At 39.5% G+C, this 16,522-nt stretch overlaps 1 protein-coding gene across 1 annotated transcript; it reads right to left on the bottom strand.

The window, feature by feature from the left end:
• Positions 1–1,579: 1,579 nt before the first annotated feature.
• On the bottom strand, positions 1,580–11,424 carry si:ch211-284e13.4 (insulin receptor substrate 1-B). The gene is made up of 3 exons (XM_028595917.1): positions 10,724–11,424; positions 5,979–9,110; positions 1,580–2,459 (listed from the first exon to the last, which is right to left on the bottom strand). The coding sequence occupies exons 1-3, from the start codon at positions 11,070–11,072 to the stop codon at positions 2,452–2,454; spliced, it is 3,489 nt and encodes a 1,162-aa protein (XP_028451718.1). The 5' UTR covers positions 11,073–11,424; the 3' UTR covers positions 1,580–2,451.
• Positions 11,425–16,522: the final 5,098 nt, after the last annotated feature.

Genomic DNA, 16,522 nt, shown 5'->3' with positions numbered 1-16,522 from the left:
GCAAAATAATTTCATAAAAACATAATACATTGTCATGTATACATTGGTGTGAGGTTTTAAAATTCAAATAGAGAAAAAATATTGACGACTTCATTTGTGGGCTGTAGTTAGGGACTGTATGACAATTCTTAGGGTGGTATAGGCCTAGAGACGATCAGAGAAGGGGGAGGGTTATTTTTTTTTTTTTTTTTGGGAGGGCAGGGGAGCGTTTTTTTTACTTTTTCTCATCCCAGATTCATTCTCCCCCTGTGTTGATTTATTGTATTTTTTTTAAATATAATAGTTACATCACACAGATGGCTTTCATTATGATATTGAATGCTGCACTCTTTGTAACATCTGTCTCCAACATGCCCGGCCATGTGATTCAGGCATCCTGAAATTGATTCAGTGTTACAGTCATCTGTCAGCCTCATCTGATATATTGTTATCAGAAATGTGGGGGAAATGTGCTGAAGTCCAACAAACCAGAGAGCTTCTGTTGACTTAGCAGTTCTGTGTTAAAAAAAACAAAGAGGGTAGGATATATTTGCCAAAAATATATTATTCTGAGACAAGTGGGCATTGGGATTTTGCTTTTCATAAAATTAAAAATAAGATTCAGCCCCCTCTCCCCAACCCAATCATTTGCATACAGTCCCTTAGCTGTTAAAAAATGTTTTCTTTTCAAAACCGTAGTATTCAGTTTCCCTCGCTAACAAGTTTGTTATCAGGTCCCCTCAGCACATCTCAGTGAGGACATTTACATACATACAACCTAATTATTGGTCTTACTGCGTGTTCGAAGCCAATTTAATTAAGCTGTTTACATGCATAGCAGAAGAATATTTGTTAATTTGGCCATTTTATGCAATGTTGCATACTGTGGTTATTGAATAAATGCATTGTTTATGCACCTGCTTTTATACACGATATATGTGACATCAATCATGTTGTGATATGTCCTGCAGCAATTGAACTGCAACACAAATACAGCACACAAGAGTCCAATTATGTGGATTTTCTTTGTTTTGGTAAATGCAGTTACTGAAGATTTGAACTGTTAGTGTATATGTAAATACGGTCACTTGTATTTTGGGATAAAATAACTAAGTGGAAAAATAATTTCCAAAAAAGGAGAGAATACTCGCTGGGCAGACAGGTGATCAGTTAACATTCCCTTCAAACCTTGAAAACTAAACCGTAGAAATGAATCCACAAAATATCCTAAAATACCACGGAGATGCATGGATTAGACTTTCATACTGGCACCATTTGCAAATCAGCCACAGGATGTCAGAGGACCTGTTTGGTTTGTGCGTATTCAAAGCTGAAGCTGTATAAACGTGCATCCTGTGTGAGTGTGCATCTAAAGCTTTAGGGATAAAACTTTGTTCTGTGTCAGAACATTCTGAAAGGATAAAAAAAATCCCATCCCTCAACTACAACCTAAAGATAAACTCCTAGCACAAGTACAACAGTGCGATGTCTGCAGTGTGAAAATGAAATTGCAATATTATGATATCCTATTTAATACACTTTTACACTCTTCGGAATTTCATAAAGATTGCATAAGATGCGTGGGATTCTCACACAATAATTTTCTTCTTGTGTGAAAAACTGACTGAATACACAAATATATCTAAATTTAATTTATATAACACACTTTCATTGCCAATTCCATAAACTGTTAAACCTCAGAAATTAAGCACATTTTGAAGTCCGTCAGTGACACAAGAAAAGTGGTCAACAAGTATAAAGGCTTTTTTTTAGCAACTGTATATAATAAATTAAATATGTTTACAGTGACAGCATATATGAGTGTATGAAACCACTGCCAATCTGCATTTCCTTCCATTTTGGGTCAAAATGACACCTGATGATCATTCAACATATGGACAAAGGATAATATATATTAAAACTAAAACCTTTAGCATTCAAGTTTGGGACCCAAAAAATAAACACTCCAGAATGCAGCTGAGATCGAGTCAGCTGCCACTTAAAGCCTTGATTTACAAGACTTCAATAGATTGGCCCATGCACCAATCACAATGTGTTTTAAATTAAGATGCACAGATGGACTTTTTTGCCATAATGGCCACCTGAGAAGTCACACACGCCACATATCAAATTGTCATCCTTTATCTATATTATGTTAAATGATGATCAAATTTCATTTATGTTCAAAACGAGGCATAAACAAAACCTTTCCCTTACCTTGTGAGTGTGTGTGTGTGTGTGTGTGTGTGTGTGTGTGTGTGTGTGTGTGTGTGTGTGTGTGTGTGTGTGTGTGTGTGTGTTTGGCACACATTTGGTTGACAGATACAGCCGACGGGATGGGGATGAGTTTGTTTTTCAGTGTTCAGACTCCAGTGTACAGTTAAGTTGTGGCAACAGATTGGGCCACTCACAGACAGAGTTTTGGAGTTTGGAGCCATCACATTGGCATCACGCTCAGATCCAAGATGAAGCTCAACAATCTGGAAGAAAAGAATCAAAAGCAGGGAGGAATTGAAATCAAACATTTTCAAAAAAACTAAGGTTTTTTATACTGGTTACAATAAATTGAAAACAATTTGTGTTTTTAAAAGGGTTATCCATTATTATAGTTTACTATAATAACGTTATGTTTACATATTGTTCCACGGTAAAGCTAATTTAAGTCTCCCCACACCAAATGTTACAGTGGGGAAGGCAGTTTAGACTAGATTCTAGCATATTCTCCATGGCATATTGCTTTTGGGCGCCTGCTGGCTGCTTGGGTAAATATCACATGACGCACGATATCTTTCTAAAAGGATTTTCTGATTGGAGTCTCATGCACACTGTTGCAGATGTCAATAATGTGTGCCTTGTGTGTCTGCGTCTCAGAGACTTATCAGTTCCAGGCATTTTTAACTGTTCCTTCTTTTCTAGCGAGCCACCTAAACAAACACTGCTCTATAGTTCTGATCATGTCAGCAGAATAAAGTTAGTGGCAAGCAAATATCTGGGTTATGATTATCAGCTTGGAATTACAAGTTTTTTTTTTCTCTTGAGGTTTACAGAAGAGACAAATTGCCTTATAAATGACATTTATTTCAGAATAACCATAGGGAAACTCAGACATAAGTGCTTTTAAATCAACCTGTGGTTTGAGTAGCTGTCAGTCTAACCACTACCTCCATCCACTTTCAGAGTCAAGAGATTGTCTGCAACCTTAACACTTTTCATCATCCATTATTACAATTCCATACTGTTTTAAAGAATGAAAAGATGCAGGCTGTCTAGTTCATATTCATTTTGAGTTTATGAAGCTTATCAGTGCTAGAACATGGGTAGGCTGCAGTGTTGTTCACTAATAACTACTCATATTGCTGTAAGTGGATCAAATAAAGATAATTAACCATTAACAAACACCAGACAGCCTGGAGGATTTAAGTTACATCATTGAATTAGACTTTGCATCTTGCCCAGATAATGTGTCAGTAGAACTGAGAAGTCTTTTTACACTTTTCTTCTAATGCAGATGTGACAGTGGCGATTAAAACATGGGGCACGAATAAACATCTTAATTTAATTCTAGTATTTTAATAAACATTTGATTTCAGTGTCTAAATAAAATGTAAGTAAAACAGGTGGAGTAATGTGATATTGGCAAAATCAGTGTTGATTGGACATTTGAGAAGCCTGTTTGAGGTTTTATATGTTGCAGTACAGCCACCATCCTCCCTATTTCCAGACTTCATATACTGTCACAAGTTCCATTATTAGAATTGGGCTGCAGTTAATGAAAGCACACTGTTTGTGTAGCTTATAAGAGGGGAGGCACATTCAATCATTAATCGCAGTGTGGAAAATTACATGAAAGAGTAATTTACAAAATAATAACAGAGCATTCTTTTCCTTGCTATACATGTGGGATGCATGAATATACTACCCCCAATTTAAATAATTAGGCAGTTATTATGATTATACATGTACATGTAGAGATTTAATAGCATTAGATAAATCAATCATGCAGATGTTGTAGCTGCTCCGAATAAATAAACTGCACAAGTTGTTTGTTCCATTTAGTCCTCTGATTAATATTTATATACTTGCATATTTACATTTTATACTGCATCTTGTCTAAAAGCATTTTATTTCTAAAGTACTTAAGCATTCTTCCATCAAAATGTACTTTACATTAATCATTAATAAATAAGTGTTATCTGTGCAATGTAAGGGAAACCTCAGAGCTGCCATGTGAAATCCTGCAGCCGATAGCACACCCACACATAAACATAAACACCTGGCCCGTGCTCTCTCCCCTCTACCTCCATTTATGTGAAATGGCTCATTACCAGCAGACAAATCAATTGGCTTTGCTCTTTGAACACCCACTTGTGATAATAAGAGACTCTACAGACAACCCACAGCCTGGAAACACAGTGCTGCCCTCCAGCTTGAAGCAAAGGTACACATCGAAAAAGGATGAAAGGGGAAGGAGTGACTAAGACCAAGACATGAGTTTTGTCTGTGGATTATGCATATCACATAAAAAGCTTACATCCAGCTAGACAAACATTACCAGGAATTATGTTGTTTTTCCTTTCACCTACTTTGATATATATTTTTCACATTTTTTCTTTGCATATACATGTATATAAAAAGTACAGAAATAATTTAAGAAAACATTTTGCAAGAGAGGTTAAAAGCAAAAACTGACTTATCTATTAAACTAACTAAATATCAATAGTCATACTTTAAAAAGGATAAGATAATACAAATAATTCAAAGTTTCAAGACTATGCAGTAATACAGAATTGATAGTAATATACAATTTACATGGAAGTTTGTTTGCAAGTTGAAATGCATGACAATGAAATCCATGAAGTGTCTTTGCTAATAAAGTCCTTTTCGTGTTTTTTGATTATTGACAATTAGGGCCTCAACTAACAATTACTTTTATTATCGATTAATCAGCTGATTTTTTAAAAATAAATTAAGCTATTAATTGTTTGATCTATAAAATGCCAGAAAATAGTAAAAAAAAAAAAATCTAACAACTAACAATTATTTTCATTATTGATTAATCTGCAGATCATTTTCATCATTGATCAATTAATCTGGAACTGTATGGAAATTATTAGGGGGGGTAGATGGGGTCAGAGAAGGGGGAAAATCTAAATATTGAAACATCCTTTTATAATTTACCAGTCTCAGGTGGCATTTTCAAATTCCTTGTTTTATCAGACCATCAGTCGAAAAACAGAAGATATTTATATTATTATCACATATGACAAAGAAAAGCAGCAAATCATCACATGTATAGAGAGACTTTTGGCTTTCTTGCTTGAAAAATGACTGAAAGGATCAATCAATTATAAAATATTTGGAGATCAATTTCCTACCTATTGACTAATCAATACAGCTTTACTGAAAATATGCTATTTCCCAACAAAGTAAAGAGGTTTGTTATCTTAACTCTTTTTAATAAGTTATGAAAAGTCAAACAATCAAAGAGTTCATCAAGCTTGTCCTCCTGAATGAAGGAGTAATATAAGACACCTGAATCATATTTGGTTGTTTTCCTCCTAATATAACCTTAAAAGTTTCAATCTCAGAAATCATTTCAGAAACAATTCTTTCTAAATATATTCTATAGTAATTTAATTATTGCACTAATTACTATGTTGATACAATTTAGTTAGCCTCATACATTGTCTTGCATTGTCAGTGTCCTTTAGTTGTGAGGCCAGAACTGACACCAATAACCTGATTGTCTACAAGAAGAACAAACGAAGGTGCCACTACAAACACTGCAACCCTATACAACATGTCTCAAACAATAATATCATAAAAGATGATCATGTATGGTGTCATACATGACAATGAAGCCTCAGCTGTAGAAAATCAGAACATTTTCTGAACACAAAATCACAGATGTTGATTGATTGATTGATTGATGATTAAAATTGAATTTACTTTAATAGATATTTTAAGATGAGATTGTTTGCAGTCCAGGTAGCACTTACCTTGACCATCCTTTCTACTGTTCTGGTGTGCTCTCAGTTCTTCTGACTTATAGAAATCAATACTGGCATAAGTGTTGAGGCTGGAGTCAGCACTGCAGCCCATAGCGCTTCCCCCGATGTTGTAGGCGGCAGAGGTACGCTGCACTCCGGCTTGAGGGCTCTCCTTAATGGCCAGGTCCAGGTCAATATAGTTAAGGCCTTGTTCAGCAGATGAGGTTGAGGCTTGTGGTGGAGGTGTGGCAGATAAACTAGCTGCCTGCCTGTTCTCCCACAGTGAGCAATCCAAACCATGCCGATGGCTCGCCGCCTGGCTGCCCTCTGGGAAGATGGAGGTAGAAGAGGGTGGGTGGCGTGGTAGGGAGGGAGGTGAGTTAAAAGTCTCTGAACGGTGGCTCTGCCGTCCCTGGGGGTCACCTCGGACCAATCTGCTGCTCCGCTCAGGAGACTGGAAGGACTTGACAGGGGAAAGCCCCAAGCCTGTCTCCTGATCAATGGATGAGGGTTGACCAGAGTGGATGGCAGGTCTCGCTGAAATGCTGGGATCTGAACCTTTGATGTCAATAAATGGAGTAGGGGCATCTGTTGGCATTGCTGCCATCTTTGCTTTTGTTCTGTACCCGGCATTGCCCTCTGCTGCCAGAGAAGAGGACGTGCTGTGTTCATGTCGGGCCTTGGGGGCAACAGCTGGTGGGCCCTGTGGGGCGCTGAATTTGGATCTAACAGGAGTCAGGGGCGATGAGGATTTCCTTAAATCCATGGTGACGTATTCGGCGGAGGTGGACAACGGAGCAGAGAAGCTGCGGGGAAGGTTAACAGGATTATCATGGCAGATAAGTGGTTGATTCAAAGGCCGGAGGGTTCCATGGATCACAGGTTGTCCACGTTCAGACCCAGAACGTCGCCCTCCGCCATACTTATTGTCTTCATTGAACACAATACTGACATACTCATCGACGTTTTGAGATACTGATGACAGCAGATTCTCCTTCACCCTGGGCAGGGTGTTTGCTTTAGTGATGTCTGAAGACACACCCCTCCTTTGTTGCTTTGGGCTCTTACTACTTGATCCACGTTTTTGATGATGACGCCCATCTTTTTGTGCTCCCGCAAACTTGTACTCTGCTCCAGTTCTTACTACACTTAACCCTTTCCCTGCAGATATAAACTTGTCTTCCAGGCTCTCACTGCTGGCTGAGCTGGAGGAGAAGGAAGAGGAAGACATGGAGAGTTGACAGCCTCCTGCAGAGCCTGCTGCAATTTTGTTTCTCTTGCTGTATCCCACTCCCCCCTCTCTTCCAGCGCTATCATGCCTACTGCTGTCCTTTTTTCCTTCCCCTTTGTTTAGGTCCTCCTCAAAGCGAGTGTAGAGAGTATGTTGATAAGCTCGTGGCAGGGAGAAGTAGGAATTGAACATTTTTGGTTGCAGTTGGTGCTGTTCGGGGTGGGAAGGCGGTGTGCTGCAGGCAGAGCGGCTGCAGACAGGTGAGATATTCATGTAGTCACTTGCAGCCCGGCTCTCCATGCTGGCCCTGCTATCCCACATGCCCAATCCATGCAGGTCTGTTGAGCTGCTGCTATTGGGAGACATGACCATGTAGCCCTCTGTGCTGGGCTGGCCGATGTGCTGAGGGGGGGAGACACTGTTGTTGGGGGTCATGGCCATATATTCATCATCTACCCCAGGTTTAGCACTGGTGTCAGACATACCTATCGAGAGAGAGAGTGAAACAGGAGGAGACGTGACTCCAGGCAACATTGACATATAGCCACTATCCACGGCTGCTCCACCTTCCACTTCTCGCCTGCTTTTGTCAGCCCTCTTCATATTTTTCCCTACTGCATCAAGCTCCCCACCTCCAACTGCCAACCCCCCTGAGCCATGGTGCAAATCAGCTCTCTCTCGGTTAGTACTCTGCGACATGATGGCATATTCTTCATCATCCTCATCATCTTCATCTTTTCTATGTGTGGTCAGTCGTTCATGGGCAGCCAAAGGCAGGGAAGCCCTCTTACTTAGTAGTCTGCGCTCTGCCTCAGATTCCCTACTGGATGAGCGCCGCAAAATCCGTCGGCCTTTTGAGCGATGATGGGAACCAAGGAGACCCTCTCGCTGTCCCATCACTATATAACTGGAGGAGCCTTCTCCGTGATGTCCGGACAGATTGGGTACGAGCAAAGAGTGTTCCCCAGGACTGGAGCCATATTCATCGGAGGAGCCGTAGTCGCTCGGTGAACCTGAAACAGAAACTCTCTGAGAAACGCGAGGGTAGGAGCAGATCATCATTCCTCCCACTGCTGCTCCCACTAGGCCACACTCTGAGCCATGACCAGAGCTGGAGGACAGACTCGGCGCCGGAGAGGGAGCAGGGTTAGGCGTGTAACGTGCAAGGCTGAGGGTAATCTTAGCAGGAGTTGGGGCCCTGGTGGGCTTGGGCCTCAGTGTCGGCGTAGTTGAACAGGAACCATTAAGACTTGGGCTGGAGCTGGCCCATGTTCCTTTGGCACTTGCTCCGCCCTCCTCCGACCTGGCCCCGATGCTGGCAGTTCGTGCCCTCGGAAATCCGTGGCGTGAAGTAGGTGAAGTGCTCGTGCTGCTGCCTCCTGTTCCAGGGGTCTCTGTGCGGGCTCGTCTGGAGAAGCCCACCTGGCTTGGTGGCAGATTCGGATGATGCCGACGGCTCGGGACACTGATGGGGTTTGAAGCAGTACCACCTCCACACGACGTCCCCACAGACTGAGATTTACTGCGCTGACGGAACTCCTCACTTAGGGCCTTCATGGCCTCCAGCAGGGTCTCGTGCATGTGCTGAGCCACCACAGAGTCATCCACCTGCATCCAGAACTCTCCAGGGCCGGTAATCGCTGAGCGACCCACCTCAATGAAGAAAAAATTCTCTGAATGGCCACACCTGCGAACATTCATCAGCTGCAACACCACAGCTGCCACATCAGAGTTGAGTTTGACAAAGTTGACCGTCTTGTCAGTTAGGCACAGCCGGTAAATGCCCACTAAGTTCCTGGCATGTCCAAGACCTTTAGGCCAAACCTTGACCTGCCATACTTCCTTGAAGGTTGGAACAGGAGACGGAGAGCTACACTCTCCACTACTGCCATAGTCTTCAGGAGTTTTACCTAGGAAGACAATAAAAAAGAATAAATAAATGAACAATTAAGGCATTTGATGACTAAACATATACATGCATACATCTGTTAACACTCTAAATTTACATGAAACACAACCTGTTGAAATTTTGATCAAAGCCAAAATTATAAATAACAAATAATAATAATATAGTAAAACGTCATATCTATCATTATTAAACTGATACATGCAAGAATCTCTACTGTCTGCCAAGCAACAGTGCTGGAACTAATTCATCCCCCATCACTTTTAAGCTACAGCTCTATAATTAATTAAGTCTTAGGAGGGAGGTATAGAATGCATCTACTAAAAAGCAGCATGCTCAATTGTGAAATGATGAATCATAGTTCAGTTCAATGCCAATTACATGACAGAATACAGTTAGCTATATATATATATATATATATATATATATATATATATATATATATATATATATATATATATATATATATATGTGTGTGTGTGTGTATATATATATATATATATATATATATATATATATATTTTTCATTTTTATTGCCACACAGTTCACTCAACAACCGACAGCTTTAGTGGTTTTCTCACATCCTCAAGAAAAAATATTTAATTTATAAGAGATAATCCCCACTGATATTAGGCCTACTATAACCCAGTATTAATGTGTTTCCATCTGAAATTGTGCATCCATATGCACATTATAAACAGTAGCATATACAGTAAAATACAATGGAATTAAATTAGAAACAGTGTATTGTCGCTGTCCCTGAGACACAATCTCAACAAAATGGGGGTCTGTAGCCTACACTAACGTGTATCTTAGGGATCCACAACATGACAAAATTAAAGCGGAGCAAGCAAACTGAAATGCAAAGGATAACAGGTAGGGTGGGTGGTGGTGTTCAGTTTCAGCATAAGGATAACAACGTAAACACGGGGATAACCATCAGAAACAGATTTTCCAGTGAGAGCGCACTGACGAAGCCATCTCCTCCCTACCAGCAGCACCGTGTAACACAAATGTAGGTTAGGCGAGCGGCAGTCAGAGCTGTGCAGAAAAACAAAAACACAGGCTCCAGCGGAGTGCACTACGATAGGCTACTACTATATGATGCATCCCTTGGATGGTTGCTATATGCCCACTGCGCCATGCAAAAACACGGTCGTATGAAATGGGCTGCATTTCAGTCAGAAAAGGCGAGCATCTAAATATTATTACATATAGATGATATTTGATAGGCTATACCAAATTACATTTTGCTGACAGAAAATGATCCGCAGCATTTTAACGGTATTAAACCAACGCTTATTAAGATTTTGCAGCACAAACACAGCACATGCCGCCCATAGCGTGTTGGTCTACCCCGTTCAGTCGGATCCACCTGCCTTTTGGTTAAAAACACACCGTCCAAATTGCATAATTTAGACTGATTTATTTAAACTAAATGGGTAAATGAGCTGCAGCAAATTATTCAAACAATTAGAGCCAGTGATATATGCAATGAACAATCAGGAATGGCCGAGCCAATATAACGTTAGTGTATGGAGAACAAACAGCCTAAAGCAGAATAGGCCTGATGCAGACACAGATAGTAGAAACCACATCACACTTTTCATATCTTACAGTTGCACTGGAGATCCAGCATTGCTTGGTACCACTCATTTTGGACCTCCTCGCTGTCTGCGGCGATGGCAAAGCTCTCGCTGCGGGAATAAAGGACTATCATGTGCTTGTTCTTGGAATCTGCCCGCTTGTTGATGTTGAAGCAAGTCTCCAGGTTCAGGACTTTTTTGGGCACAGGTGATTTACTGCGGAATTTCTTCTCGTTCTCATAATACTCAAGTCGAGCAGGACCATGCTCCGAGGCCGCCCTCAGCACGAAGAATCGCCGGTGCATTGATTTATGCTTGCGGAGATAGCCGCTTTTCTGCACATCTTCATAGTTCTGCGGCTCGGCTGCTTGGTTCTCCATGGCCAAGACAGGCTGATAAATATTAGAAGCAAATAATCTCAGGAAAAAAATCGAAGCCCATGTGTACACATCATTAATCCATTGCAACTACATCCTTCGTCTTCCCCGAGTCCACATTTGAGTTTCCAGCATGTCTGCAAAGGCTCATGATGGGAAAATCAGCCAAACCATGTTTTGGATCTGGTATCATACTGTGAATCCAGCAGGAGGATCCGCGCACCGAGCGTGCACAGCCGCCACCTCTGCAAGTCCTGCAGCCCAGCCAGAGCCCAGCCCAGTCCTGCCCGATCAGCTCCAACCACGGTGCAGTTCAGCTGCTTGAGGACGTCTCCTCCACCTGTCTGAGGTTGCCTACAGTCTATACCCACCACTGTCAAGCTAGGGGAAATAAAAACAGATCTTCCGGGGAGAATTTCCAAAATAAAAGCAGTGTTGAATTGAATAATTCCCATCTACTTATTCATTCCTGTATTTTTTCATTAGTTATCATGGACAGGGACAGGGTGATAACATGGCAAGTAGAACTAGCACAACACAGGTGTATTCTTAACCAACCTCACCAGCTCAGCGCCAACTACAGCGAGTCCTGGTTTTGTCCAGCCTTCTAAAGTTGGGTATCAGAGGTGAAACTCTCTGTAGCCCACCCCAAATGAGTTTCTCACTGTCACAGGAACCCTGGGGTGTAACAACATTTTTGTCACTTTTCTACAGGCCAATAATCAAAAACGAAGCTACTACTACTATTACTACTAATACTACTATTACTACTGCTACTACTAATAATAATAATAATAATACCCAAGAAAGCAGTAATTATTTTAACAAAGACAATAAAAAATAAAATAGCAAGATTGAAGTCTACAAAATAAAAAAAATAAATTATTTTTTAAAAATAACAAAGATAACAAACAGTTATAATGAAACACATTACAGCAGCATTTATTTGTTTGCTTTTGTGTTACATTCCTGTAACAGCAATGTGGGCCCTCTGCTTGCATTAACTGATCATTCAGAGTAAAATCTATCCTAATAGCCCTAATATTGCCTTATTATCAACCACAGCTTCATAAAGTCATGATTATAGACTGTAAAAAGGAGGTCAATAGTCAATAAATCATCTGAGTATTCTAATGTTTTGTTGTGACCACAACCCAATATGCTTTAATTGTGAAAACCAACTAGCTTTGTTTCCGGTCTTGGCCTAGCTCTCTCTGGCTGACTTGACTTAACTTAGCTTCTGATGGACTGGCACCTCCAAGCCGGTGGCATTCAAATGCCAGGGGGGCTTCAGGACTGATGGGGTACACAGTGGAACACGGTGTTCAGCCGGGAAAGATATCCTTTATGATCATGCGGACGATCGGAGAGTTTAGGTCGTTTAATTCACCATTTATTTTTGGGGTTTTACCCTACTGTGTTTGTGAAGACGAAGAAAAGAACTGCAAAACATGTTTTTTTGAAAGGTCAGGGCTTATGCAGCTATAGGCCTCACAGATTTTAAAGTAGTAGCCCACTGTTGAAAGTTATGCATTAAATGCATATGTGCGTATTTTACAGAAATACATGTATGGGCATATATAATAACTCCCTAGACACTATTAGAGGGATTTAGGACTCTAATATTATAGTGATATGAAAAATAATGTTTTATGTATTATGGTTTTATCAGTGGCCATTAGTTGATTATTCGTTTTCAGTTTTATTTAATTTAAATCTAAATTAAATGTATATATTTCAACAACCAATTGGGCAGCTGCAAACTGATTGTCTAGACCATAAGTTGCAAAACATCCCAGGCTGAGTTGATAATAACATGCAGTGTAGCATTCATCCAATTTGTGATAATAATCACAAGTAAATACTCAACTGTATCCTAATACATATAAGACGCATTAAAAGAACCACAGTTCCCCATAGCACATACTATGGTAGCGGTGGTTATCCTATTAATGTGGACTGAGGTTTTATAATTAATCATATTGTGATCCATAAAGACAGAATATTCACTGAATAATGCCACATGTCTATGATAGCATAAACTAATGAATACCCTAAGCAACACATAACTACACAACATGGAAGTTTTGAAAAGGAAAGTCTCTCACACTGTAGATATAGTCTGTGGTTCAATCCCAGGGATGTGATTGCATCACCAAAGTGCTAGAAAAGGTTTGGCATAGAAACCTGTCAAACTGATCAAATTGTCCTTATAGCAACCTCTGATAGTGACAGACATAAATATTGCTTTTGAGCTGACATTGTCCTCAGGGCACTAATATCACTTGTAGATATTACTACTAGTGCAGACATGACCTGTATGATTTGAATATTAACATTTTAATCATTTCCCAAGTAAAAATATTATTAAAATATTATTTATGACATTGTTCTAGGCGCAAAGACAATAAAGATCTATTTTGTCTCATTGTTTTGGTAGGACATGTTTGTGATGGCATTTAAAGACTCTTTCAAGAAAATCTCATGACCTTAAGGAAAACTATATTTCACAAGTTATACGTCTATGTAAACTGTTGGCTGGCATTACACGGTGCAACTTCAGCTCCATGGAGGTTGTGTTTTAGCACAAAATCCATTAAATAAACATAAATAAGATTTATCAACATTTGAAATGTTCAGGATGAAATTGTGACAGTGTACTGTGCATTGCACAGAGGTTGAATTATGTAAAGCAATCCTTGTATTTTCATTGTTTGATTGTTCCACTACAGAATAAAACCAGCCCAAAGCCATCACTGCTTAGCGATTTACGGTGAAATGGTGAGCTAAGACTTCCATTGAGTTACTGTCTCTTCTTCATTATTGAGTGGTATTGTGGCATGTTGCTGATCCTTTAAGTGTGTCACCTCTTGTTTCCAAGTCCTTTGTTTACAACACCGCTTTAAAAGCTTGTTATAATTAAAAAGTATGAATCAGATTTGACAGATAAAAGCCACTAACTTGGAAATATCAAGCTATAAATGGCTTACCTGTAATTTAAAGTGTAATTTACTGGCCTTTATTGAACTTCTGACTATTGATCCACTTGTTTTGAATAACTTAATGTACTGCCAATGGCACCATTTTGGAAAATAGCATCAACACAAAAAACCCAAATGTTGGCAATGAGACAAACATACAAAGACAAGCTTCACTAAAACCATAATTTATTTACAGAAACCCATTGAAAACACTTTCAAAATGAACAATACAGTACATACAGTTTTGATGAGATCAATCTATTTGGCAAATTGATTAAAAATCTAGCAAAAGTAGGTCCTACCAATAGTAACTCATTTTGTCCTTTAGATACCCATCAAAGACACATTCAGACAGCTTTTCCCCATGATCTTCATCTTGATTCAGAATCCTGCGTTTCCTCTTCATCAGGGGTTCAATCATGCTTGAAAAGCCGTGCTAAACACTTAAGGGTGTTAAGATTACACCAAAAGTAACCTGATCATCAAGCCTTCAGATGTCCATTTTATGTCTATATGCTGAGCTACTGTGACAAGTCAGCGTATGTTAGAAGTGGTCAGCAAGTGAGCTCCCAAGTGAACAAATGTCCGCAGACTGAAACTGTTGTTGGAGAATAATCACATCCTGACATTGCCTGCTACCTATTATTGCTTCAATATCAGTGCTGCAGCAGACAAGTAGCAAGCCAACAGAGAGTGATTGAACAATGTGGTTGCTTCCTTTTTGAATGCACTGTGATTAAACCCTTGTGTTTTGTTGATACCTCCTTTTATGTCAGGGGTTTAGGGAACCCAAGCAGAAAAAACTCCACTATAAAGTCCCTAACCCTGCAGGACACAAAGACAAACTAACTATGTACAAATGTTCAGTATATACATATCCCCAAGCCAAAGAAAAATGACTCAGAAGACTCTGTCCTCCCTTTTATATGCTTGCTCTCCCCATATGTTCTGTAACATCTCCTGGGGTTGGACATGGGAGCAACTTAGTGAACATTTGTTCTCAGATACAGCCGCTGTTTGGGGTCCTGGAGAGTCCAAAAAGAAAATAATGGCTGAAAAACTCAGACACTGCCAGACATTTTCCTCAAGAAGATTGGGATATACATGAAAAGGCTCAATCTGCTGAAGCACATTATCGGAGATAATAATTTCAGTCAATTGACTCAGACATTCTGCATATCAGTGCAGAGCAGATATACTATGTTTCACAGAAATCAGGTCTTCCTATTGCTGTCCTATTAAGACCCTGTTAAACACACAACTGTATAGTACATCCAGCCATGCACACAGTATGTTTCAGTAATAGGCTACATGTACTGTAGGTGAAGCTATAGTGAAACTGAATTGTTGTCAGTGAGCAATAGTTTGCAATAGCTTGTTTGCATGTTGCGTACGTCTTCTATGATTTGGTAGAATATGTCAGCATAATGTTAAAAGCAATACACACATCATTAAAAAACAATATTTGCTGTATATAGTATCATGACATCATGTGTCCATCATTGGTCAATCTTTTAAAGAACAATACTATGTGAGTCCCATGGCATTTTTCTGAAAATTATTTGTCATTAAATGTTGGAATTTATTTATTATTTGCAGCTTTGCAGATAATTTCAAGCAAGTATCTTTATAATTACCACTGAAACAAGTCTTCGAAACTAAAACTTTGAGCACATTTTGCCTTAAGATACACTTAGTCAAAGTGATAAGTTGAATAAGAATGAAACAGTCCTATCAGTCAAATCAACTCAAATAGGCCTACTGCAGTAATGGGATCAAATGTTAGAAGACCCAGTTGTCAATAAGATCGTATTTTTTCTAGATAATAGGTATCTATCTATATTAATCTAAAATGAATAAACAAATGGATGCTTTGTTTGACACATTCTGACAATTTTTGGATTATATGGCTTTATTCATCAAATGTGTGAATAATCATAGTAACGCTGCCACAAAATCAAAATCAGAGCCATCCCTGACCTGAACTCTTAACCCTAACTGACCTATCCAGTGCTATCCAGCTTAAATTACTGTGCAAATATTTTAATGTATTAATTCTGAGTTGTTGTAAAGGGCTAATGCTTCTAAAGTGAGTGCTCTATTATACCCAAGATGAATAGTCGAGCAGTAATAGCTTCCACTCTTGAGGTGTTCATGATTAAATCTCTTCAATATCTCTAGAAAGCCCTACAATCAGTACAAATACATACAGTACATGAAGTACACCAGTATTACACATGATAGTGGGATAATTTTTGTAGACACATCCAGTACAATCCCTCCTTGTGAGGCGGATGCTGTCCTCTAAACCAACACTTTTTGGACCTGTAATTCAACCTTGGTTTGATTTTATGCTGTCTTTATACTTCTGCTTAACACATATAATGGGCAGTTGCCTCTAAAGAATATTTTAGCATAGAAATGATTTCCAAAAAGTATAAATTCTTACGTCACCGGTGCTGGAATTCTTTT

The sequence above is a fragment of the Perca flavescens genome, chromosome 13, assembly GCF_004354835.1.
Source record: "Perca flavescens isolate YP-PL-M2 chromosome 13, PFLA_1.0, whole genome shotgun sequence".
Taxonomy (NCBI): Eukaryota; Metazoa; Chordata; class Actinopteri; order Perciformes; family Percidae; genus Perca; species Perca flavescens.
This window is presented reverse-complemented; position numbering and strand designations above follow the sequence as displayed.